Source organism: Ostrinia nubilalis, chromosome 15, assembly GCF_963855985.1.
Source record: "Ostrinia nubilalis chromosome 15, ilOstNubi1.1, whole genome shotgun sequence".
Lineage (NCBI taxonomy): Eukaryota > Metazoa > Arthropoda > Insecta > Lepidoptera > Crambidae > Ostrinia > Ostrinia nubilalis.
In genome coordinates this window covers 2,058,116-2,085,806 of record NC_087102.1, presented here as the reverse complement: position 1 = coordinate 2,085,806, position 27,691 = coordinate 2,058,116, and the positions used below count along the sequence as shown (strand labels likewise).

The 27,691-nt window shown below is 36.0% G+C and overlaps 1 protein-coding gene across 1 annotated transcript in view; it reads right to left on the bottom strand.

The window, feature by feature from the left end:
- LOC135078699 (sialin) overlaps positions 1-17,396 on the bottom strand; it is a 54,841-nt gene extending 37,445 nt beyond the window's left edge. The window contains exons 1-4 of the mRNA XM_063973245.1: positions 17,191-17,396; positions 12,509-12,577; positions 2,160-2,329; positions 1,443-1,576 (exon numbers count right to left, since the gene is read on the bottom strand). Of these exons, the coding sequence (XP_063829315.1) occupies positions 1,443-1,576; positions 2,160-2,329; positions 12,509-12,548 (344 nt within the window). The 5' untranslated portion in view covers positions 12,549-12,577; positions 17,191-17,396. The remainder of the gene's footprint in view (positions 1-1,442; positions 1,577-2,159; positions 2,330-12,508; positions 12,578-17,190) is intronic.
- Between the last annotated feature and the right edge of the window lie 10,295 nt (positions 17,397-27,691).

The following is a 27,691-nucleotide window of genomic DNA, read 5'->3' as shown; positions in this document are numbered from 1 at the left end:
CCAAACCGTCATGTTAAAAAAAACAATAGCCACGTCACCACCGCCCACATCGGCCGACAAAATCCGTCACGCCAGCGTTTCGCGAACGCACGCAGGTCCTCGCTAAACGATAAGGCTAATAAATCCGCTCCCGCGCATACAACCCGCATGATCGCGTCGAGAATGTTCCGCATGAATCATCTCCAGGCATGGTAACACGATACTCTGTCATCCGTTGAATACGCTTTTTCATTAACCGTGACAGTTAAATATTTCGAATTGGATTTACTGCACGAAGATTTTCAGATAAACGCAATTTCAATTACGCATTGTAATTGCTTGCATTCTTCATGCAATGTGCCCACAATGATAAGAAAAGAGAATAACAAATTCTACAAGACATTAAAGTGTAGTTGACCTATTTCATTCGAGTCGACAATGTGACATTCGTAAACCAGTAGATTACTGCTGAAATGTCATTTGAACAGTTAAAATTAAACGAATGGAAATATCAAACGATTAACAAAGCCGACTAAAAAATCCAAGCTAGAAATCTATCTTTGTCTATTTACAATCATAGAACAGCGTGGCTATTCTCGTTCTATACTATTTAGATGATAAACAGGCTTGCGTTGTGATTTAGTATTATTGGTACTGACTGCTGATAAATGTAATTAATTATGTGGGTTCAAACTGAAGGCAAGGACCAAAACTAAGCAATAGGCCTCGTTGACTCGTCTCGACCTCTTTATTAACAGTCTTCTAGAAAGTTCGACGTAGAAACGGACACACGGACTATGTGCAACGAGCATGTACGTACAGCAGTACATAATACATCGCCTCCTCCACAATATTGAAACGTTAACATCCTAAATATTTTTTTAATGATCGATTCGTTATGGGGTTTATTAAACTCATCTTGGGAACAATATTTATTGCGATTCAAAATTCTTCCTTTAATTATGTAGGGTCAATGACAGCCCGACTGGTTCTCATGAAATACGAATCGCATGGTCACTTTTCAAACGTCGAATGCAACAATTCATAATAATATAATTAAACGAAGGTAGGGCATTTTGGTCTTATTCTTTTTAAATCGCTGTCGTACCGTAAGGGAGGTTATTCACCAGAACTGGATACCTGGCTCAAAGACTTGTTGTTGTTACTGACGAATAAACAGCACGCATTTTTTCGTCTGAGGGTACACAATGCTACTATTGTTTACGGCCTTAGCCGGCAGACACTCATTGTTGGGCGTCAACCGGATGCAGTGGAGATTTAACTAAGCAAAAAATTGTTGCTATGATGCAGGCAGTCAAATATAAGCAGCCTTTTTCCTGTTAAGTCATAAACTTATGTCTTTCTATGGTAGTTAAATAATGACGAGAATCCACATCAGGAATGGCACCGTGAACACGCTTAAGTATACACTTTATGGGTAACACAAGGTAAAAACAACTTACCGAGCCCCAACAATTTCTGCCAGTCGACCGCCTGGTAGTTCTGTGAGCACGTAACCCCAGAAGAAGCATCCGAGCAAATGGTTCTTTTGTTTCGTGTCCCAGTGATAGCGGGTTTGTTCTATGTGCTCTGGATGCTACACAGAAAATAAATCTAGGTTAGAAAATGATTCAGGATAACATAATTATAAATTAATGAGAACAGGATAATGAATTAATCTAAAATCGGAACCGCAACATACCGCACAATCAGCCCAAATATAGGCAATTATTTTACAAATTTATTTCTTAGCAAATTAAAATGCAAATACTTTCCGATAGCCTAATGAAGATATCCAAGTAAATTGTTCACGCACGTTTTGATACATACTTTGTTTGCCAAATTGGGTTTTTTGGTAAACAATTAGGTATGTGCACGTGCATTCGTAATTGGTTCTTTATCAAACAATTGCATTTTATTATGTTCGTTTTTCACTTATAAAGGTCATCATTTGCAGATAACAGAAACATGAATATTTAAAAGGGGTTTCAGAAGGTCCGATATGAATCCGTGAAAATACGGTTCGGATTAGTCGTAGAACTATTTGCATCGTAGTTTAGACGACTGGATTCGATATCCGTCATTTGATTAGTTTTCAAGATCCATAGTTTGACGGATTCAGAACAGATCAATTGTAGTGCGAAACGACTCGTCCTATTATTACTAAAGACAAATCTTACCTCTGTAACGTTTAGCATATCGTGTGTAGCATTGACTACTGCAGTGACGTTGTCCTTTTCGTCGTAGATCATTTCGACAATCGCAATGGTGAGGTTCACTCGGAGGGCGTAGTTGAGCATGAAGCCCAGGAGGACCATGATGTTCAACACTTGGACGCATGTTAGACAACCTGCAACAATTATTTTATTGTTTCACACTATTGATGACGTCAATTTGGCTGCTTAGTAAAAAGTAACTAGCCTAAATTGTATCAGGGACTTCAAATTATTGCAAAAACGCTCCAGATATACGTCTGCAAATTGACATGCGGTAGCTATTCGCCATAAAAATACAAAAGAAAAAATGGCGAGAAGACAAAAATTCCAACTTGCTTGTCCGATCAATACAATCCGTATCTTTCCGGAAAGCAAATGACAATTTCTAGGTAGTCTCACACACTCCCACTTGCAACAATCGCTCGACAACCGTGAGTCACCAGAAGGCACGCATCAGCAATGAACAGCATTGAATTAAACGACTTTAGAATAAATCGATTAAGTCACAACATCCTAATTCCAGTCTATATGGCTACGTTTAAACATGAAATACATACCTACTATTTTTATTATTTTCTATACTATCAAGTATAAAAAAAAATCCAAGAAGACATTCCAGAATCCAGATCACCCCGTATTAGTCTCGATAATCCCGATTAAGTCCCAAATCATGGTCAGTTGACATAGAAGTCAATGAAACCCATTTCACACGCACACCGTGGTCGGACAGTTAGTTTTGTTATTGTAACGCGATCATTGGCGAGACTCGTCAACAGTTCAACATTCGTGTGCAACATCACCGCAACATGAGCGGAGTGGGAAAAACATTTCTACCTATTTGGCAAATTAGGTATACGTTAGGGTGGAGCACGGTTGTATGGGAAAAAAATTTTTTTTAGTTTCGAAGTTCTAATAGGGGGGGATTTGTGCCTTATATGAAAGTATAAATAACTGTAATTTTTTATCCCATTTAATGAATATCTTCTGCCTCCGCAGTGACTTCAAAATTTTAAAATTTTATTTAAAGTTGAAAGTCGTCTAAGGTGAAATATTGCGCTCTATTTATTAGTAAGAAGGTATTAAATAACAGATAATTTATAGATTAGATATTTACTAAGGTAATATAACAAGAAATACATACAAGAATTAGATAAATTACTTTAATTATTATGCTTGAAAATCCTTTTTTAATCAAAATTTAGGCATCACGTTTCGCGATTCCAACTTGACTTTTATTGCACCTTATTAGTGACTTTCTGGATGCAGTGAGAAATAGAATCTTTGATCGTAATCTTCACAGGTCCCTCAACAGCTTAAGTGAGGTAGAGAAGCCTTAAAACAAAGGTTTGCTCTCACCACCAGATTTGACAATGTGCTGAATTTCTTAGTCAAATAAATATCTCAAAAGCGGCTGTTCGGTTAAGTAAATTAAATCAATATATAAAATAGCATTAAAGTGTATCACTGGTACTTAAAAAATTCTAGGTATTGAAGGGTGACTTGTACTGTGTGACTTTAGTATGCGACGAGCGGCCAGCTCTCTGACATCGTAAGAAGACTGCTATCAGGATACTCGTAATAGCTTTTTCTCCGGGTAACTAGTTCTTTAATCTTTCATAGGGTATCTGGCAGGCCTCTCGAGGCCATAATAATTTTAAACAGATGACGGGTGCCATCTTTGCATGATGGTTTTGTTCTTAATCAAAAACCAGGACGAAGCATAGACTTTAACCACAATAGTAGCCAGTGGTATCAAAATTTCTATTGGATTTTAAGTTCCTACAATACAAACGTAGTATTCGGTACGCTCGTGTGATCTAACGGGCATGTTACAATTCACCAGGAGAAATTATTGCGAGATTTTGTGAGAATACACCTAATTACCGCCGAAGCAATTTTATGCAAGTTCTGCTGATCAGTACTCAGATAATTGGCCATTTCTGATCACATTTGTACTTCAATTTGTTCAAATTTATAGATAGGCAGTTTCTCACATGTTTCCAGAGCTTTTCCAGTAGACTATCTGACAAAGACACGAGTCGCGAAAAGGGCCAGAAAAATTCTCTTCTCGCGCTCCCTCACTGCCCTTATTAAAATTATAAACCCAAAGCCTGGCTTTTTTGTGTATTTTACATTGAAAATATAGCATATCAGTAAACGATTTGTGATAAAAAAATAGTATTTTTATTCAAATATTGCACAGATATGTGGCGCCTAAGTGAGGTCTAAAACCAACTTTTTTTATAAATTCAGTGTCGATGCGGAGGCAGTTACTCTAAACCGAATTGATTAATATTTTGCATGACTTCATTTAAGCCCTAAAGGCACAAAATTTTGACTATTACATTACAGTTATCTGAAAAAAAAATTTTCGCTCCACCCTAGTATACGTCTAACAAATTATTTACAATCAGATAGGTGCACGTAACGAAGGAAGAAATAACGAACCAGAACCATTTTCTCAAAGGGTTAGTGAGGATTAGTGAGGAATCTTACAGAAGAAAAATGAATTCGACCATTCTGATAACTACCATCAGAGTAGGGACCTATAAGATAATATCATCATCAGAAGGAATACCTAATAGTACCTAGTAAACCTACGCATACCTACCTATTCCACCTATTCTATTAACTGACATTCGTGATGATCATACAAGCAACCTATCGTTACACAAATATGTAATTACCAATAACTAGGTACTAGGAATTAGATAAATCGCAGTATTTCCACATGTGTTTGACGTCAATACCATCAATACTACTACCAGAAAATAGATCCGCCACTCAAGAGGCTTCGTCTCACTGCGTGCAACCGGAAAAACAATCCTCATGTGTTGATTTTTATAAATAGAGCACATTGGGCACACCTCAATAAAGCTTCAACCACACCAACGCAGATCGCCATCGCCCAATCAAAGGCCATCGACAGGTCGCGGTCGCGCGATCCATGACAGTTGACTGACACTTGACAGTTCACGATTACGCGACCTGTCATTTCCCTATGATCGCGGCGCGATGGCGATCTGCACGCGTTGGTGTGGCTGAATCATAAATCCTATGCTTCCTAAAAATTTTTGTAATTAGCAAATCTGACTGACAACGTGTAGCACAATGTGCAAGCAACCCACAAGAGTTCTTACAAGAGATTTTGTCCCAATGTTACATGCGAGTTACAATAGTAGGTACGTAAGTATGCCATGTACCAAACAAGTAGGTAAGTAACATCACAAGGATTCGCACACGCTTTTTATCTCAAACCCACATGAACTGCTGCATAAAAATTTGCTTAATCCAACAACATTATGTTAATCAACATACGTAGGTAGGTAGGTACGTGGGAACAGAACTAGTGCAGTTATGATTCTTTAACCAGCTCAACCCAGTTCGAACCGGTTCGGTGTGAATATAGGTGAATTACCATAAATCCATGAATATTGTTACCGTTGCGCAATACTGGCCGAACGAATTTTAAAATGTGACACAAGGACGTGAACCGATCATCGAACCGCAGATAAAGAAAATGATTGAATAAATTGAATAATAATAAAAAATACGTGTGATTCACATGTAGACAAAGGTCACGCGCGCAGGCGACATGTCAATAAAAACACAAATAAAAAAATTCCGACTTCATGATAAGCGGACAAAACCATTTAAAATTGTTTTATAGGTGATGATTATTTAAATGTAACGAAATAGTTGAATTGTGATAAAAACTAGAGAGAATTGTAAGTTACTGTGATGTGTGCTAAATGGTTAAAAACTAAAATATACTATTAACGTAAACGACGAAACGTATCTTCTAACAAGTCTCATCATACAAATTCCAGAAAAAAACATAGTCTGGAATTCAACAATTTTGATTTGATACCTAACTTTATTCAACAAGATAAAGAGAATTTACGATAGTGAAAGTGAAACAAGACCCATAAGCGTGACATTTATTATTATTTAATGGAAGCGCTTGAAAGTCAAGCAATTTAAATAATGTCAAGGAAATTGTTATCATAAACAAATGGTTGATTTCGTGGAGTCGTCATTTGTTTTTTATAAAATGCCGGCTAGAAGTCGCAGTCTGCGAATTTTTGCGCGACGCGGTGAGAAAGGCAAAAAATATTGGCAAACAAGTTGAAAACTAGCGCCAATAAACTAAAATACAACGAGTGAGTGAGTGAACTAACACGATGTGAAAGCAGAGGTCGGTAAATAAAATGTTTTATGTGATTACAAAACTGTACAAAACAGTATTTTCATGTTTACAATTCAATAATCTTTAATACTCACATCAACTTGGGTTGTAGTAGCTACGTCTACAATAAACAGATGTACCTGCTTATTTATTAATTGATTCAATTAATGTAAATTGTATTAATGAGATTTATGTGCTTGCATTTCATTTACGGAATGTCTATTTCCAACTTAATTGTCAATAAAATAAGTTTAATAGAGTTTATTACTATAATAGGTTCGTTATTAACAGAAAGATTATCATTATTTCTCGATATTTGTCTTTTACGAATATTTGTGCACATGATAAAGTACCTACTTATTATTATTCTGTGATGATACTGGCAAAATCGTACGTCCAATAAAATCATCTTGAAAAATTCGGACCCTATTTGACTGACGAGCTGTCAAATCCTTCTGATTTGTAGAAATTAGATTAATGAAACTTAATCAGAAATAAATAAATAAGTTTCTCCTACACGCCGGTATCATTGTTGCACTTTCACTGACTGGACGCTAAATTAGACCGGTTGTTGAGCACGAGTAAAAAATACAAATTAGTTTGATAACAAAAAACTTGACCTGACCTAAAAACTATGCTAATTACTGTAATCTGTATTCCATTAGACATTATTTAGATCTTTTGCAAATCAAAAACTCGGATGAAGTCTTGTTTTGGAGTGTCTAGAAGTTTAGAGCAAAGCATAAGCTAGTGACTAATAGAGTTACAATAACTTTTAAAAAAAATAAAACCGACTTCAAATGCGTGAACACAAAAAAAAACTAAAAATTAAAAATATTCCGTATAAAAAAGTTCATCCCCAATTTTCCACCCTTGGGGGTGAAATATTTTCTTCAAATTCGCATGAAACCACCCTTTTGATAATACCTATTCAACAAAAAAATAATCGTTCAAATTGATTTATAATCGGCGGAGATATTGCGTATAAAAAAGTTCATCCCCAATTTTCCACCCTTGGGGGTTGTTTTTTCTATTATTAAATTTAAATGGGACCACCCTTGAGGTATTACCTATACGCCGAAAAAAGATTTGTTCAAATCGGTTCATAATTGGCGGAGTTATCGCGTAACAAACATAGAAAAAAAAACATACGGGTCGAATTGAGAACCTCCTCCTTTTTTGAAGTCGGTTGAAAATACATTGCACTGGATTAAAAAAGATACTAGAAGGCAACAGACTATTATTGTAGTTTGACATGAGAACAAAATTAAATAAACTGTACTGTAGCTGTAGCACTCTCTCTCTCTACAGGCAAATCTTAATTTGAAAATGTGTGATCTAAAATCATAGTTAGATTTATTTGTATGGCCACTGGGCGACTGTACAGTCGTTAAGTTTAATCACAGAATAAGTAATAGCCTACCTAGACAGGATTTACTTCAAAGCACGGATGCAGACTCTTATCCAGTAAATGTAATGCTGCACTCATAATTGGTTTTACATGCAAATAACTGCATACACTTCCTGTGATTTATTTAACTAACGTCACGTGCAGGTGACCGGCTTGTCATGAAGCCCTTGACTCAGACAGATCCAGTTATAAAGCACGTTTGTAAACAAACATTTCTCTTTACCGCTGTTTTATGAATCTATGCTTGCTCACTCACAGTTATATAAAACCATGCATTACTCGTAACTCACTGAGCTTATCTCATCATTTAAAAGCACGTGTAATTGCCACGTTTAGCCAAACTCCAAGTCCAAGGCAATCTCCCTTGAAAAAAAAACAGAGTATTGGCAAAAAGTTTGAAAAACTACAGGATTTGCAAGTCTAATTTAAAATTAACGATATTATTCAACTTGTTGTCTTGAGTATTTTGACTAATATTGTTCAATACTGGCACTGAAAATGGAAATGCTGCCAGCATCGCAGCATCCTCGCCTCTTTGCCTCGCGGACACGCTTGTATTTTTGAGTAAACAACAAGTTTTATCTTTTAATTTTTTTCTTTGTTTAGAGTTAAGTTTGCTTTTGTTGTAAAAATATGTATTTACACTGGCACTTCAGAACTAGTAAATACTTACGAAGGGAATTCCCTTCTTGATAGTAAAATAACGCGATATGTAATCAATCGTCATAAAGGCATACATACCCAATTACTCACCGAACAACCATTTTATTATATTTTCAAAGAATATCTTAATAGGTAATTTGCTTCAAAATTATGTAATAGAATTTAGGTTCAAAGAATTAATACTATTCAGACAACTTCTCTACGCCAATAATGTCTGTCTCAGGGTTACCGATTAAATCATGATTGTCCTTCACTGTAGTGTCTGTAGATCTTTAATGATTGTTGATAAAATATTTTTTGCATTTATTAAGACTTACACATTAGCATTAAATGTAACATGATGACAATAATTTGAATATTTTATCAATTTCATTATACCTACCTACTGAGTGTACCGGTAGAGGTTAACCACACTTTTTACGATAAAAACAGCGAAAAAGTTGTTTCTTTTTAAGGAAAATGTTTCCAATGGGAATCTTTCCAATGTTAGTAAACTAGTCAAGGATGCATCAGTCCCGTTGGTTCGGCAATTAGCCGGTGCCATTAGCGACATTTCGCTAACTGTAGGTTAGGTGCGCCGTGCGTCGGGTAAACGGGGTTAGTCCCAACGGCCCCGGTGGATCTGCCCCGTCAACGGGGTGGATGGGAAAAAGTGTTTCAACGACCCCGGTAGTCATAGTCTTAGCGTTCAACGGGGTGGATGGAACACATCAAGTGTCAACCACCCCGGTATATCGTTTAACGGGGCGGATGGATCAAATCAAGTTTCAACCACCCCGGTATTTCACTAAACGTGACGGATGACACAGATCTAAAAGGTTCCACCTCGCTCGGTATTGCATACCGAAAATAAAACCTGTTAATAAAATAAAAAATAATAATATGTAAATAATAACCCGATAAACCGTTGGGACTAACCCGATAAACGGGTAAACGAGCCGACTTTCGTCAATAAATGGGCATGCAAGTTCAAATGCACTTGTGCTTAACGGCATTGCTAAGCTATTTAACTGCGGACTATCAATAAAAAGCTTCAGATATTCCATTATTTAAGTCGGTATTAAAGAAACATAATCTCAATATCTATTAACTCATCTTAATTTTTATTCATCAGAATATTCATAATACATCTTTAGGCCCTAAATGGGCCTAAATGAATGGGCTATAGATAGACCCTAAAGTTTAGGGTCTATAGCCCATTCATCTTAACCCACAAACCACAGAACTACAGAAATAATCAGAAAGAAACATCTCTCAAGTAACTATTAGCATTTAGCTTATTACAAACTATGAAAAGGCAAGGGTAAGATGGCCCATGAAACACCAGTATTATCAATTGCATTTTATCTTATAGGTCACGTTTTTCGTTCACCAGTGTGTAAATGTGAATTTCACACAATTAAGATTACGATTTTGTTTACAATGTACGGAAATTTAATGCAAGAGTAACCTAGGTGTGAATCACACTGGTTCGCCTTCTACAGTATTGTTGATATGAAAACAATTTGTTGGTTAATGATGTGCTAATTCAATTAGCACATAAGCAATGGCATAATTAGCAACATTGATAAAATACTCGATTAAAAGTTTATCGCGGCTCGCATATTAGGCATACTGGACACAGTGAGAATGAGATATTCGCCAAGATCCAATGCTTATTACAATTTGAGTAATGGTTAATAAATAAACCAATAATATAAACTAATTCTATTGACTATCTATTTAAACTATCTAAAAGATAATTTAATACAGGTGCTGGTGTTTACCAGTTAAAATAATAGCCTGTCAAACATCGAATATTGAATCTGTAATAGAAATCGGAAACAGTGGGTGTGTACGCGTTACCGAACGTAATTGACGGGGCATAATAAACCCAATAATACCCTGTTCGCGTCCCGGGAGTAAGCGTTTGCTCACTTTCTCCGAGATGAAATAGTGAGACATCAAGACAAGTGGAACTGCGTGGGAATGGACTTTTAATCGAACGTAAGTGCGCAGGAGTAATTTAAAGTGTTACTTTCAAGTGTTCTATTTATTATGTCTAATAACACTTTTTGGGATCCTTCTTTGCCCAAAGCATGTCGACGGGACCCCATTAATATGCCTCAGCAGTCTATTCTATCAGTGAGCTATAAATTAACTGGTGTTTTAGTTATGTCAGTCAACACGTATACATAAGTGTTTTCAGACTGTTCTACCGCACGCGACACTATGATTGGATTGCCAAATTCCATATTTTCCTATGTCTCTTATTTTCTGGAGAAACGCCGCAGGTAGGTTACACCGATGAATGATCTAACAATTCGTCCCTTCGTTTAACGAACCTTTACTTCGCTAATGGAGGTAACTATAAACTATTCAATGCATTTATAAAAGGGTGATAGGTAGGTACCTGACCGGCTCCTCACGCAAAGAAAATTAAATTTTTAATTGGTTTCTTAGAAAAAATATCAATTTCAATAGATAGATCGGTCGTTACGTTAAATTCCATTCCAGTCTTATCTTAAAGATAATTGGTGTATTTTATTTTTAATATTAAAACAAATTACCTTAAATGTTTTGTGGCGACACCAACATAGGGTGATACCACCGGTCATGAGTCATCTCAAATAAAAGGAAACTAATACTTCTATGGGTAATAAAAGCATGAAACAATAATACCCATGATGCCGTACCCAGTCCATGATGTAAAAATAAAGTTCTGGGTAGTTTTTTATTCACTTATGTACAGGCGGGGACACGCCAAGTAAACATCGTGGCCTCTTATTACAATTAGTAATAGAGGCGAAAATTTAGTCTGACGTGCTGACGTCTGTACATGTGGTTATGGCACGAGTATCAATAATATTCCTAACGATGAGTGACAGATAGACTGAAAATTGAATTCTTTTGTTCGCGACAGCTCGTTGTAGCAATTACATCATTGCTTATACACAAACACAAGTGATTCAATTATAACGATTTGGATGGGTGGAATTGGATGGCTATTTAAAAACAATTACTGTATGAAATAGCTTCATCTTAGCTTTTACATCAACATACGAGTAGATTTTAAAATTTCACATAGGTATAAATCTTTCATTGTATGATTGAACCCACCCTAGCATAAATCAGTTGTTGGTTGGTTAAGTTAGTTTATAGGTTCAATAGCTACTAGAAAATGAATACGAGAAGCGCAATGCATAATTATGCGCAAAGACAAGAGAGGCCGGAAACACGATGGTGCGTAGATTCGCGTTTATTTTCACTATGGCCGTCTGCCAAGTACTGCTAACACTTGAGCGGCGACGCCGCGTGGTCGATTGTCACCTCGACGAACACGTAATTTGTGTCTACCGTCCTGCAAAAAGGAGGTGTGTTGGCAAAACCAATTACATGGCACAGAACCATTACAATCACCTTTTCGATAACCATAGAAGTGAGTGGCAATTTCCTTGTATTGTTGTTATCAGTTTCAATTGCTGATATTATGCACAAAAGTAGACTAAGGTATTGAGCAAACATCGTCACAATCGCAATAGTTCGTTCGTATCAAGTTTACAAGGGTGGTGGAAGCTTTGTGTAAGCGATAGAGTCAACAATGCTTTTCAATGAAAACTATAAGATTTCCGAGTCACTGTTGAAGTCACCTCATCTTTGCGCTAACATGGTTGTAATAAATATAACATTTATTTACCCACGAATAAATATTGCTTGGAGGCGTTAGGTACCTATCCTGATACGGCATGAGCATGAACAATCCTATCAGACGGAATGACTTGAGTTTCTAGAATAATTTTAATTGAACATAATATTATATTGCATTATACATTATTGCTGGTAATGCTCCGAAAAGGCACTTAATTTTTTGACGCTGTTAGTATTAATTAAGTTTCCCCTGGTAAAAACCTCAGCCATTGACCGGACATAACAAAATCGGCAAAAAACTACCGATTTCGCGGTTAAACAACAAAGATCCGCTTTTTTTATCTGCGCAAAAACAAAACAAGACGAATTGAAGATCGCCAAACTTATTAAAGAGTCACGAGCGCGACCAGGTTAGAGACTCACCTGTGAAATTTCTCGGAAAAGACTTCTCTGTTTTGGCCATGGTGCACGCCTTTGGAATGACTTTAGATTCTGCAAAGAAAAAAAAATGTTTTTAATACACTGTTCGAAAATACGGTGAGCGAGTGATGTCTCGGTAACCTCAATGAGTATTTATGCATTGACAAACTATTCAACTATTGGCCTACTCATCAGACAGCGGATCCTCTGAACTGCATGCAAATAGATTTTTTGCCCGGCTAACTACTATGTAACTGTCATTGGTAGATTTAATCCGTAATTTCACACATGACTTCAGCTTTGCAGCGACATGTAGGCGAGAAAGTTAACATGCTGATTGCAAATAAAGTGGCCTCGGGGCCGCTAAAGGTCTTTTATTTCGCATGCCAATATTTGTGATATGTGGGGTCCGGCGCCTCAGATGCTTGTCAATTTGAAATCTGCAGACGCAATTTAATTGGAACGCTTAAAGGTAACTGTTCTATGTAGAAAGCGTCGCGCCGCCCTGCCAGACGCACCTTGCATTTTTTTTCGCATAAAATTAATTGTCCGTATTGTAAAAAATACACCGTTATATGCGTCGAGACAATTTGCGAGCGTTTGGCGCCAGCTGTAACGGATCGCGTCGCCTTTTGCGGATCGTCAGAACGGATAACTTTTTACTACGATAATAAGAATGCAGATCTATGTAGGTAAATCCTGACGTCTATATGCTGCTGATATTAAGTAAATCGCGTCAATTAATTGAAGGAAATAAAGCTATTTCAGGATATGAACGAGTGACTTTTTATTTGTTTTCTTGAGCAGATGCCGGCCATACCGCGCAACATCGCGGATTTCGGAGATCTATTTCGACGATTTATCAAGGTCACAGGCGACGTCAACGCGTGCTCGCATCAATTCGCCAAATTCAAGGTTCTCGTGAAAATTGAAAAGTTTAGTGATAACAATTTTACATAATTAATTTATTATGATTCAGACTATATCGTGAATCGTAATTACAAGATATTAGGCTCATTTATTCTTGTGGAATCCCTTATAGGAAACTAGCTTTTGCCTTTGAAATTTAGTTTGTCACAGATCGTCACAAATTATAGCCTATAATAATAATATGTTAATCTGGGTTATAAACAATAATACTGTAAAGTTTCAACAAATCCGTTCAGTAGTTTTTTGCGTGAAAGCACAGAATAAGTAATGGTGAAAGAGTAACAAAACATCCAGACATCATGACATCCAAACTTTCGCATTTATAATATTAGTAGGATATTAGTAGGATGTTTCAGAAGCACCAATTTATTGTTTTATGTATTTTTAAAATATTACAGACACTTGATTTGAAATTAAAATACTACTTTACATTTTAGTGTCCGACCGAAACTAGTTTTACGACCGAAACCGAAACCGAAAACGAATTTCGGCAACGGTGTCTATTTCGGCCGAAACCGAAACTTCCTTACAAGGCTCATATTTTGAGGGAAAAATAAAGAAAACGTTATTATAATCAGTCAGTCTTTATTGTTTTCTCTTTAAATTGCATTAAAATTGAACTTATAAAGCGCCTTTTTACTCTAAAAGGTATCAAATTATGTAAGTAAAGGAAAAAGAAGGATTTATAGTCTAGATTTTTTTTATTACTCGCAATATTCAGGACATCTACATAACCCGTCCCATGGTCGGGTCTTTTACCTTAATAATTTCTCAATTCAAAATTGGTAGTACGTAAGTTAGTATCTACTGTACTTGCCACTTGGATACCTTGGTGACAAATACTAAAATGAACTTTGAAACTCTGAATCCATAATATTATCACCATGAAATGCACTAGGTATAGTCATTACTAACTACCTAACTAATGTTTGTTTACGTATAGCATTTGCGAACCAAAAAAAAATCTACACTAATATATAATATTATAAAGAGGAAAACTTTGTTTGTTTGTTTGTTTGGTTGTAATGAATAGGCTCAAAAACTACTGGACCATTTTAAAAAATTCTTTCACCATTCGAAAGCTACATTATCCAGGAGTAACATAGGCTAAATTTTATTTAGGAAAAAATTGGGTTCCGTAAAGTATGTAGATAATGTAGTCCACGCGCGCGAAGCCGAATACCGACGGATAACAGCGCGGAAACTCCCGAATGCACATTCGGTTTCGGTCGTAGTTTCGGCAAGTTTGCCGCCGAAAACGAAACTAAACCGAAACTCGTGTTTTTACCGAAACTCAACCGAAAACGAAACCGAAACCGAACATTCGGTCGGACACTATTACATTTACTACCTATAGTTATTGTCATACCTATTGTTATTTTTTCCTATTTTGACGTCATAACCATAACTTACTATTAACGTAAATACTCAAGTAATGCGCATTTCATTTACACTGATTTCAAACAGTAATCCGTTGTTTGTTCGAATAGTTAGGTGGACGCGAACAGGTGGCATAACCCTATGATATGTTTTTTTTACCTAAAGCCTAGGAAATAAATGTCAGTCTTGTTGAATAAGGAAGTAGGATTGTAATATAAGCATTCTACCTAGGTAGGTACATCATAAAAATGTTTCATAGTTTTTTTGATAGGCAGGAGGTGCAATGTACCTACTTAACATAAAGATGCAAATAAAGCAAGTTTGACAGCGAGGAAGGTATTTTTTTTACTTTATTAATATTATTATTTAGGTAGGTACTTGTTTTAAATATTTTCTTTAGTTTTAAGTTATACGATAAGAAATAGAACATTGCATAAATAATTAAAGTAGGTAGGGTAAGTGCGCTAGTTTTCGTCCAATTATCGGAGTTGCTAACTTTGTGATGCGAAATGAATATCTTAAAATACCCTTACTCATATGTATCATATGCCATTTTAGTCCTTATATAGTCTACTTTACGTTAATATTATATGACAATAAGTAAATACCACGGGTTTTTTTATAAAAAATATTTTATGCAAAAGAGGCGATTTCACTAGTTTTCGTCCAAAAAAATCAGTTTTCGTCCTAGTGTACTCTAGTTTTCGACCACTGTGTAGAAAAAAGGGTACAGTTGAATTATTAACTTAAAACCAATTCTACAATACAGTAACTATGGATTGTGGTATATCATTTGAAAGGTAATTTTGTTAGCTTTCAAATGATATCAAAAAGATTTAAATAAGTTTCTTACCTAAATTCAGGAAAATATTGCAATAGGTCGAAGGACAAATGGACGAAAACTAATCTACAGGAATAGCTAATTTTGGTTTTCGTCCACCCCAGTGCTTGCTCATGACGTCATGGACGAAAACACAACAACGTTTAAAGCTGTTTTTTGTTTTCGTCCACATCTTTTTAACGGTTTTTATGAGTTTATCACTGTTAAAAAGTGGACGTAAACTAAAATGTTAAATGTAATAGCAATAAAGATCATATTGGAAGAAAAAACATTGTATTTTGTAGGTCCATTGAAGTAAAATGATTATTAAAAATATTAACTAGGTGTCAGGGTTTCCGTCCACGTGGACGAAAACCAAAATCTTGCAAAATTGTTATGCTAGTATTAGTCCACTTAATTATCTAAGATTTCTATACAAAAACTTTAATAAATTCTTAAAATAGTGTTTATTATGCTAATAATTATACATACGTGCCAAAAACATTACATAAAGTAGCTAAAACAGTAATTAAACATACCATGAAAGTTCCCTACCGGCACGTTTTTTTTCTAACTTGACGACGTTTTCCATTCACCTGTGTGTAGCAGCAACTTCCGTAGATTTTTTTGGAGTTATTACTTGTCAAATTACATTTTCATGCAGGCAGAACTGTTACTTAGATATTATAGATTGTAACAAGTCCAAACTTGCACGGAAAGTTAGGTTTGTATTCTAATTTTCCGTATTTGTTTGTGGCAAGTCGGTCAAATGGACGAAAACAGGAGCTGGACGGAAAACCGGCGCAATTACCCTACCTAATCTGAAATTACTTATGAGTTTTATTACAGCCCGCTTATGCGTGCAGCTACCCTAACCAATGACCCCACCAAACACGACTTTATGACGAACAATGTCTGAATAGTCTGACGAAAATGCTTTTCGATTTGCCATAAATATTAAAATTTTACATAACTTTTTATCTGCGTGTTTCCTGTAATGGGTTATTATTACACATTTTACTACCAATTCCATGTGGCCACAGATGCAGGTGGATTGGCATACTTACTAGCTTACTCCCTTTTATGTCAACATTTTCGACCCAGATAAAAAGCTAAAATCGCCCCTCGTAACAATGATATTAGAACCCTCCAAATAGCAAGGCATGAAACTTCTTGTGAAACAGGAAAGTTACGGTGGTGTTTGCAGGACCGGCGTCCCGGCGTGGATTCCCGATCGATTCCTAACCTCTAAACAATTCATCTTCTTTACATTTAAATAATTACATTTAAATCAAATCCTATCGATAACATTGATATTTTTTTTTATCAACGAACAGCTTTAAAATATCTACCTATTTAGGAACTTATTTTGGCGAGAGATAAAAGATCCGCAAGCCAAAAAAGCTTAACGAACAGCTGTTACGTGGGCCGTATTGTTATAAGAATGTGGTAGGTAAGTATTTATTTTACTGCACTTTCGAAAGAAATTTGCAATAAAATATTACAGAGAAATGGGTAGTTACGTATTTATTTCTATTACTATTTCATTACTCACCGTCTTATTTATAACACTAAATTAATTAGAGATAAAACACACTAAACAATAATTAACACACTGATAACTAAAGCTTACAATGTTCAAGACTTAACGTTATAAAAAATAAATTAAAACTATCTACTGTAAGTTTCAATTTGAGATACGAAAATTCTAGAGTCGAGAAAGACGCACACCCAACACCGACAAGCGCAGAAACCCGACTGACGCGACCTCACGCGGAGTGTCTCAAAATACATTTTCAATGAAACGTTTCGTTCCAATATCGTAATGGTTTCATTCATAAATGCAGCACGCACACAATTTTATTATTAGACATAATAATTGTAAAAAGTATTGTGAAAAGCTTTAACATTTGTATGTTTTGTGTAGTTTAGTAGGTAAGTAGGCCTCTCCATTTATATCATTAAAGTGAATGCGAGATTTTTTGAGTCTTGTCTTGCAGTAAGTACCTACCTGCTACCTACCTGTCTAAAAATACCTACTATAATAAACTTACTTAATTCAGTTTCTGACGTTAAATAGTTTTACGAGCCTAATTAAATGCAGAAGGAACATAATTTATTTTGTTCTTTTATGAAAGTGGCTCACGGAATTCTTAACTTTATCCCTAGACTTGACTGTTAATTAAACATAAATTAACTGACCTTGCCATATCCATAATATTATTATTAAGGATTGAATGAAATAAAAACAAAAGTAATATTATTTTAATTATTTGAAAGTTTGGCGCTGTCTTGACGACAACATCCCGTTGGCGGGACTAGTTTTCATTGGTCGATGCGTGACGAGCCTCCTTGCATCCTCCATACAATTATTTTTTATCTGTGCGCTGTTTATTTTTTCATAGAATAAGATGTCGACGAATGCTTCCAAAAAAAAATAAGGAAAATTTATATAAATTTATTAGTTCCTTGTTAGTGTTTCAAAAAATATATGTTTTATATTAATATATAATTTGTAGTCAGATTTGAAAAAAAATATAATATTCATAGACAACATTTTCAAATCTACCCTCGTTTTTGTATAAAAAAATACTTCTATGCTTCATAGCTTTTATTTCGTAATCGGGTTCAGTTTAGGCAGTCGTGAAGTTGTTCTGGTTTAAAAACCATAAAATATTTAAATTATTTCAGTTATAATTATGTACGTTAAACGTTATAAATTCTATTATTGATTTTTTTGACTAATACTACTTATTTATATTTTATTTTTACAAAAATAATGGCTTCTAGTAACTTTTTAACAGTAAAAACGCATTTATCAGAATTTAAAAGTAATTCGGACAAAGACACGCTGAGCGAGGTAAGTTATATTTTTATTATAATATTATAGGTTTTACCTAAATATAGTCACGATAGATACTCACGATATTACTTTCATTTCAATAGAATTTGCTTTGGTAACGAGGTTTTATCCGCCATTTTGTATTCAAAATCATGTATCATGTTTCTGCCTGGCCATTACAAAAATAGGAACTTGGTGTTCCAACAATATTTCATATTTTTGTGATTGTTTCACAGGCTTCTGAAAGTGGAACCAGCAATTCTGTGACGTCAGCAGAAGATCTCCAGAAGTTAGCGTTAATTCTTGGCTTAAACAGCGCTGAGGATGTGTATCAAGAAAGATTTCGCGTGGACAGACGTCGCTTGGAGGCAATGCTTGGCGGTATGAAATTGACATTATTAGGTATTGTTTTCAATTATTGTTAGGCTATCCTTAAAGTTTTGAATAAACGCTAACTATTATTTTCAGAACATTTGGAAGAATCGCAGACTGCTCAGGCATTTTTTCATCGTGTAAGTAATTTTTTTTTTAATGCAACCATCCTGCAGTTTTTTATCACCCACACTGGAGGGTGGTACCTACTCTTGTTTTCAGAACACACAATCACATTATTTCCTTGTTTCAGGTAATGAATGAGACCAATACCCTCATCAACTGGCCTGCTCGTCTAAAAATTGGTGCCCGCTCCAAAAAGGGTATGATTTTGATAATATTACGCAATATAGTTAATTATTACATAGTTAACATAACATTACTACAAAACAACAACAGCATTTCTACATTATTGTCATTTCTTACAATTGAGAAGTTATGTTCAAATAATAAAACTGTTAATAGAAGTACAATTTTGCTAAAATACAAGTACCTACTTACTTACGTTTTAAATATTTTTACACGTTGTTTAAAACCAACTTGCTAATAATAATAATTCAAAAGGTTAAAACAATTTTTCTTTTATTAATAACACCAATAATAAAAACCACCTTGGACTATTCGTCCAAGAAAACCACTCATGAACGCATCCAAAATTTTGGCGGGTAAATTTCCGAGTGGCGCCAAGGAGACTGCGCGGAACGGCGCCGGGCTGTCGCTCTTTATAAATTACGTATTTTAGTTCGCGCAGCCGTTACATGGAGCAAAAGTTTGCTTGCGTTTTATTTTCAAAATTGTATATTTAATGAATTAACAATGGTTTTTACATGTAATAGTGATGAATTGGTTTACGATGTTATTAAAAAAATACGTGACAATAAATTTTGTAATCTTTTGACTGTTTTTGGTAAGTAGAAATAAATAATAATAATAATAAAATCATTTATTTGCAAGAACATGGTTAGATTGGTGTTAATTTAGTTAATTCCAGCATATTCTGTCGCATGCAACGTGCAAAAGTTTTTGTTCTTAAAGTTATGTTAATTGTTATTGCTACATTTGGTCTTAGATTTTACTTACATATTTTTACAACTCAAAATACTTATTTTACTCATAGTTGTTTTTCATATACCATGATAGTAACAAGTAACAATACAATAAATACATGTCAGGGAACAAAATTTGAATTGCAAATGTCAAAGAAATTTAAATTAATTGTAAGATGTCAAATTAAGTTACATTACCGATGTCACATCATTCTATCATTTAAAAAGTCATTCACTGTATAATACATTTTAATTAACAAAAAGTCAAAAACTGCACTTTTAAATTTGGTAAAGGTTAACATTTTTACATTGTTTGGTAATTTATTAAATATTCGTATAGCCATACAATAACAGTTTTTGGAATACAGTGTCAATCTTTGAAAACTTTGTATTCGAAATTTTCGTGAGTTGTTTACATCGTGATTGTGGATTGTTGTGTTTCTCTAGATCCCCATGTGAGAGTCGCTGGTCGGCTTGATGATGTGAAGCTGGCTCGAGAGAAAATTATGCAGTTGCTGGATACAAGGGTATGTAGGCTTTCTTTAAATTCAGATTTAGGTAGATATTGATACCTAATAGGTACCATAGTAAATACTAAACTTACCTAGCTTCTTCTCTTCGGTCTTCGTAACTTAAACTGCAATAATGAGATGAGATATACATGAACCGGTGATTGATGATGATTTTAAAAGCGTGTGGTAGTAAGTGAATAGGTAAGGTAGAACATACGCATACCTAATATTTGGACCTGTAGTAATTCTAGACCAGCTTGGAACTAAGTATCTAATTAGATGCTAATTAAGTTGGCACATGGATGTGAACCGACAGTTAATTTGGCGTATTGTTTGCAGAGTAACCGTGTTACAATGAAGATCGATGTCAGCTACACGGACCACTCCCACATCATTGGCAAGGTGAGATTTGTTTTTAAATATATTTGTAGTTTTTAAAATCAGGCAGGCAAGTAGGTACTAAAACATTTTTCGTAATTTCGTAGTTTTACAGTTAAAACATTACAATCAATTAATTATTGTGTACAAAATTGTGTGTGTGTTTTTAAATAAGTAATAATAACAATAGGTCTAACTCTAAAGATTCATTTATTTTCAACTAGCTTTTTCCCGCGGCTTCACCCGCGTGAAATTTAGTTTGTCACAGATCGTCATAATTTATAGCCTATATGTTATTCTGGGTACAAACAATAATACTGTAAAGTTTCATCAAAATCCGTTCAGTAGTTTTTGCGTGAAAGAGTAACAAACATCCAGACATCCACACAAACTTTCGCATTTATAATATTATAGTAGGACTAGTACTTTGGGTATCACTAACTATTTGATGCTGACTGTACCTACTTAACTCGTAAGCTCGCAACGATAAATGTTTTTTACGTGATAAATAATTTAGGTTAGGACATTAGTCAGATTAGATCGATTATATTATTATTATGTATTATAGTAACAGAGACGTCTAAACTAAACGTAGGACTTTATTATTTTTCTTTGCTATCTTCGAGAATATGATGACGCAGAACAAATGAAGTGCACAATGCGCATTTGTCTTTATTAAGGCTTGGTATTTCTGCTAAAGTAGGTATTTCGCGCTGTCAAAATCTGCGCGCGCAATACTTCGCCGAAGACAGCGCGCCAAAGAGCTCTCGCGGCTACACAGTATAGAAATACCAGTTGGTTAGGTTAGGTTGACTTCCTTCCGTTCAAGCGTCACACTCACAGCACTTTCTAATACAAATCATATCCAAGTGATACAAATTAAAACAACTTTCAGAATTTTTGGGAATATATTTTAGAATCGAATAAATATAAAATATAACTGCCAAAGTAAACATGGTTCAAAGAGGCGTGGCGTCACCCGACCTTCCGGAATTTTCAAGATTACGTCACCCGACCTATCGTTAGGTCCTCGGGAGCTTGAGCGATTGGAAAAACATTTTATGATCAGTTACTCTTAGTAGCGATTATTTAGAGCTTGGATAATAAATTATAGTTGTTGCAATTCACGAAACTTTGCATGTGGTTAATTACATTAATCAGTACACGCATCAATTTTGTTCAGTCTTTTTGTTTATTAATAAATAAAAATATCATACTAAAATTGCATACATATTTTTTTGTATTGGTCTGGGTGTTTTCTTTCCATAATTTATGTATAACGTATGTACGGGGCTCTGTATTGAAAATCACTATGAGCATCACACGCGGTTACCTGCCGCAGGCACCCGCTCTGAGCACTCATGGGAGTTTATGCAGAGGTCGCTAGAGTTTGACTTTGAGCTTTGTTTATAGTCATTACGAAGCAGATTTTGATGGGAAACTGCACTGTCTTGAATTCGAAAGGGTAATTTGACGGTGTTAGGGGAATTCTAGGAATAAATGCAGAGCCTCCTCATTGAAATTGAGACATTTCAATTTGAGATTTCACTTGACATTGATTGCAATCTGACATGGAGTTTTCAAACACTTGTAAAAATAAAAAGTAATTAAATCAAAAGCAGTAAGACTCCCAAAATAACTTTCTACCCCTTTTACACGTTTGTCATAAATTATAATATTAAGGAATTGTTAAGCAAAATTTCAAGTAGATTGAACCAAATAATCACTGTCCCATACAAACTTTGCCCCCTTATTTCACCCCCTTCATTTCTTGACCCCATTTCGGAAAATCGGATGCCTACGTCATACAAAGAACACACCTTCCAACTTTCAGGTCTCTACGATATCCGTCAGTCATTTAGGACTAAGCATTTTTATTAGTTGTCCAATACTCTATCGTTCCAGGTATGTCATTGACAGGAGGGCGCTACTATCTTAATGGGTTATTTATTAGTCCCAACTTTATACCACTTGACATATCAGAATCGTTTGACTTTAGATACCTAAGCGATTTGATATTCAGAGTCCCTTAATGAAATCAAGTTCTAAAATAACTTGAGGTGTTGTACCCGATCAAGCTTTTCATTGCAGGACAGTTAAATAGTTTTATTATTAGTTTCTTCTTTAAGTCTTGATTTGTCAGAGTAGGTAAAGGCTCCATGAGAGCAAAATTTAGCTTTATAATAGTTTTTAATTTTTTTCTTGAAATATTTGACGCCTTGTAATCTCTCGTTAATATAGGTCCACACAAATAAAGAATGTTTGACTTCGACTTTAATAATTATGCTCTTACATAATTAGAATAATATAAGAATAAGAATTTTTCGGTTTTTATACTGAATAATGCTTCTTTAAATTGTTATCAAAATTACAAAACCAGCTGCTCCAGCTTGGATGAAAAAAATACATTATTCCCAAAAAATTTTTCAAAATAAAAATTTTGCCTAGTTTAAACTGACTGTACTGAAAAAAATTGTACTACGCGATTGTGGCAAGTGACGTCATAATTTGGCGCATTTAGTAAGGGTTCCAAAATGGTATAACACTTGGTAAATTCTTGCTGTGATTGTCGACAATTTTTGGTTTTTTGGAAATAATCCCGTTTTTAACATTATCTACCTTGGTTAAAAATTATTGTTCTAATGTGCCCAAAATTCAAGTTTCTGTGACTGACTACCGTACAGTCAGTCACAGAAACTTTTGTCATCATGACAGTAATTAGTAGTTGACATACTGTGACAAAAGTCACCCGTGCGCGCGCGCCTTTACTACCTGCTCTGCCTGCACTTGTACTTGGTAACAGGGATAATAAGGCTATGAAGTTTCGGTTATGAATACGGTTACGGATATTAGAATAATATTATACCAGTTTCGGTTACGGTCACGGATATGAAATCATTTCAGATTATCCGAAAGTTTCGGATAATTTCGGTTACGGAATTATTAGAATTTCAAAAATGTAGGTATAATTCAAATAGCAAGATGCTGCGTGACCCACATAGCTACTTTATGTACCAACTAAGACGACACCTATGTATGATAAAGGTAAAACAGGCTGGCATATTAGATGGTGCCAGGGAATGCCAGACAAGTTGGTAACAAATATTAAGATTTAAGGTACAATTCCGAAAGACGTGCCGCAACCGCAAACTGCAAAACTCTATGAAATCGGCAACGCGGCATTGCAGCTGCGGCGTGTATACTGCAGATTTCATAGAGTTTTGCAGTTTGGAATTGTACCCTTGAGACTCCGCCTTTATCCGAAACTATACGTAACTTTTGAATCAGTTTCGGTTACGGTAATGGATATTTTTTTATTTCGGATATCCGATAGTTTCGGTTACGGTTACGGATATCCATAACATCCCTGCTTGGTAAAATGGCCCTCTCCGTCCCGCTCATACCTTTTAAAATGGCTTCTTCACCTCACTTAAGCCAGAAACTTGAATTTTGGGCACATTAGAATAATAATTTTTAACCAAGGTACATAAAGTTAAAAACGGGATTATTTGCAAAAAACCAAAAATTGACGAGAATTACAGCAAGAATTTAAAAGTGTTATACCATTTTGGAATCCTTACTAAATGCGCCAAATTATGACGTCACTTGCCACACTCGCGTAGTACAATTTTTTTTCAGTACAGTCAGTTTAAACTAGGCAAAATTTTTATTTTGAAAATTTTTTTGGGAATAATGTATTTTTTTCATCCAAGCTGGAGCAGCTGGTTTTGTAATTTTGATAACAATTTAGAGAAGCATTATTCAGGGTTACATAACAAAAAAAAATTTTGGAAAAAGTGAAGATTTGTGGCAACACGAGTAAAAAGACCGTCACCGGGAGTAGATTTTTTTGTTTTTTTTAGATGCCTAATATTTTGACAAAATGCCACATAGATTTTTTTTTATATTTTTCTGATAATCAGCATAACTTGCCTCAACACCCAGTTCCGGCTTGACGTTACATTACGGGACACCCTGTATAAGGTGTTATTTTTTTAACTGATCATATTTTACCAACACATCCTATTACCCCCTATTGGGTTAGTAGTAGTTTCGCACGATTTTCCTTCGCACGAATATGCGAAACGTCCCCTTTCAATAATAATTTTTTTTTAGTAGGCGTTTCGCCCGGATGTATTAGAAGTATTAAAATCGCGTGCGAATCGACTCTTTTTTGAACTAGTAGTATGCTATTACTAGTTCTCAAAGGGGTCGATTCGCACCCGTTCGATTGTGAAAACCAAACTAATATATTTACTGTAAAATAGTAAATATTAGTTTGGATTGTGAATATCCTATCCTACTATAATATTATAAAGGCGAAAGTTCGGATGTCTGGATGTCATGATGTCTGGATGTTTGTTACTCTTTCACGCAAAAATTACTGTACGGATTTTGTTGAAACTTTATAGTATTATTGTTTATAACCCAGATTAACATATAGGCTAACTTATGACGATATGTGACAAATAAATTTCAATAAATAAATAAGACGTGTCTAAAAAGCGAACTCTACCTATCGTCATTGGTTAAAATCTACAGCGCTGGACAAACTACTGTATGACGTTCGTAAATATTCATTCGGGGGAAGCCGTGAAACGCCATCTATCAACATGATATCTAACGGGGGTAAAACGAGGTCCACGCGAACGAAGTCGCGGGCGGCCGCTAGTTTATAATAGGTAGCTTTCCCTCCGCAACCTTATTGGTATTCCATGTATGTGTCTTTTAACTGATTTCTGTTAAACATTTCATGTAAAATTTGTCCAGTTATAACTCCATTTACATCTGCATCTGTAAACAAGGGTTCATGTTCTCCAGCCCAGATGCCGAGTAAACAGAATCGTCTTTCAGTGACGTGCAGCTGCCCCTATATTTGACCCTCTGACCTAATTTTTTATTATTTATTTGTATCAGTGTGCTCTTCTAATAAGTGTAAGACGATTGTATGTAGGTACTATTAATATGTAATTTTAACTCATTGGTTTTGTCTCATATTTAAGGAATTTACTATGTATCATGAGTAGAGTCTTCGTTTAAAAGGATGCGAACGATTTAAATTTCAATAGGTAGACAAAATTGATAATTCTTAATTATCAAATATTTTAGCTTTCTCCAGTAACACTGATATTATTATACTGTGACTCATCAAAGTCATCATTGTCAAAAATATTGACAAATCGCGAACTGTCACGTCCAAAAAACTGACACGCGTCCGTCCTCCGTAAGCGCCACCGCGCGACTGATTGAGATTGTCCAAGCCGTCATGGACGATTTTTTCCACATTTTTTAACATAGTAACTAAATAAGACGCAATATAAAAATTCCATCCGTTAAAAGCCCTCAAGTTATTTCTGAACTTTAGTTTAGTAAAAGATTTAGAATCTCAAATCGCTTATTTTAAAAATAAAACCATAATTAGAAAACGAATAGAGGTAACTTTGGGAATTTATTCTATCGAGTCAACTTCATCAAATCGTGTTTCCATCCGTTAATAGCCCTAGAAAATATCCTCAACTATGCCCAATAAAAATCTTAGCCTTTAATTTTACTGTTTAGTACCTCAAAAATGAAAAATGAAAACCTCATTTTCGCCATTTTCTCTGCTACCCGGCCTTAATGTTAATTGCGAGCGATTATAAATCATCGCAGCTCGACCTTTTCTGTTCTCAATGTCTTATGCCCGAATGACTCTCGTAATCGTATTACATACATATAAAACCGTAGCAGCGCCATAACGAGAACGATATTGTTCGTGCTTCGGATACAGAAGACTGCTCATTTTAGCAATAGCAATAGAGCCCACAAAATGTAGGCAGCTTGTTCACCAACAACCAATAAACATAAAATGTAGACCGTCGGCGTCAATAAACAAACACCCACGGACGACACATTCGTGTTTTTGTGTTACATCATGTAGATAATCTTTATTTTCTACTACCGCCAAACTTTTCTTCATTTAGGAATTAATGATTTATTTTTCTCGCCATCGCCATTGCAAGAAAATTTACACCCTGTTTTTTTTAGTCGTCATGACGCGCGTTTCACGATCGCGCATTTGCTGTGCTACTACTTACCATTGAAATTTGAACCATTCTTTTTTTAAGGGTTTTGTATTGAATCGTGTTTTATTTTTTATCATTTCTCAGGGTGGTCTGACAATCAAGCGGGTGATGGAAGAGACGGGCTGCCACATCCACTTCCCGGATTCCAACCGGACCAGCATGGTGGAGAAAAGCAACCAGGTGTCCATCGCGGGCGACATGGAGCGCGTGGAGCGCGCCCGGGCACGCGTGCGGGTGAGTGCACTCTATGCGCTTGCAATAGGGGCGAGTATAGCCTGCCTCCAACCGGACCAGCATGGTGGAGAGCAACCAGGTGTCCATCGCGGGCGACATGGAGCGCGTGGAGCGCGCCCGGGCACGCGTGCGGGTGAGTGCACTCTATGCGCTTGCAATAGGGGCGAGTATAGCCTGCCTCCAACCGGACCAGCATGGTGGAGAGCAACCAGGTGTCCATCGCGGGCGACATGGAGCGCGTGGAGCGCGCCCGGGCTCGCGTGCGGGTGAGTGCACTCTATGCGCTTGCAATAGGGGCGAGTATAGCCTGCCTCCAACCGGACCAGCATGGTGGAGAAGAGCAACCAGGTGTCCATCGCGGGCGACATGGAGCGCGTGGAGCGCGCCCGGGCACGCGTGCGGGTGAGTGCACTCTATGCGCTTGCAATAGGGGCGAGTATAGCCTGCCTCCAACCGGACCAGCATGGTGGAGAGCAACCAGGTGTCCATCGCGGGCGACATGGAGCGCGTGGAGCGCGCCCGGGCTCGCGTGCGGGTGAGTGCACTCTATGCGCTTGCAATAGGGGCGAGTATAGCCTGCCTCCAACCGGACCAGCATGGTGGAGAG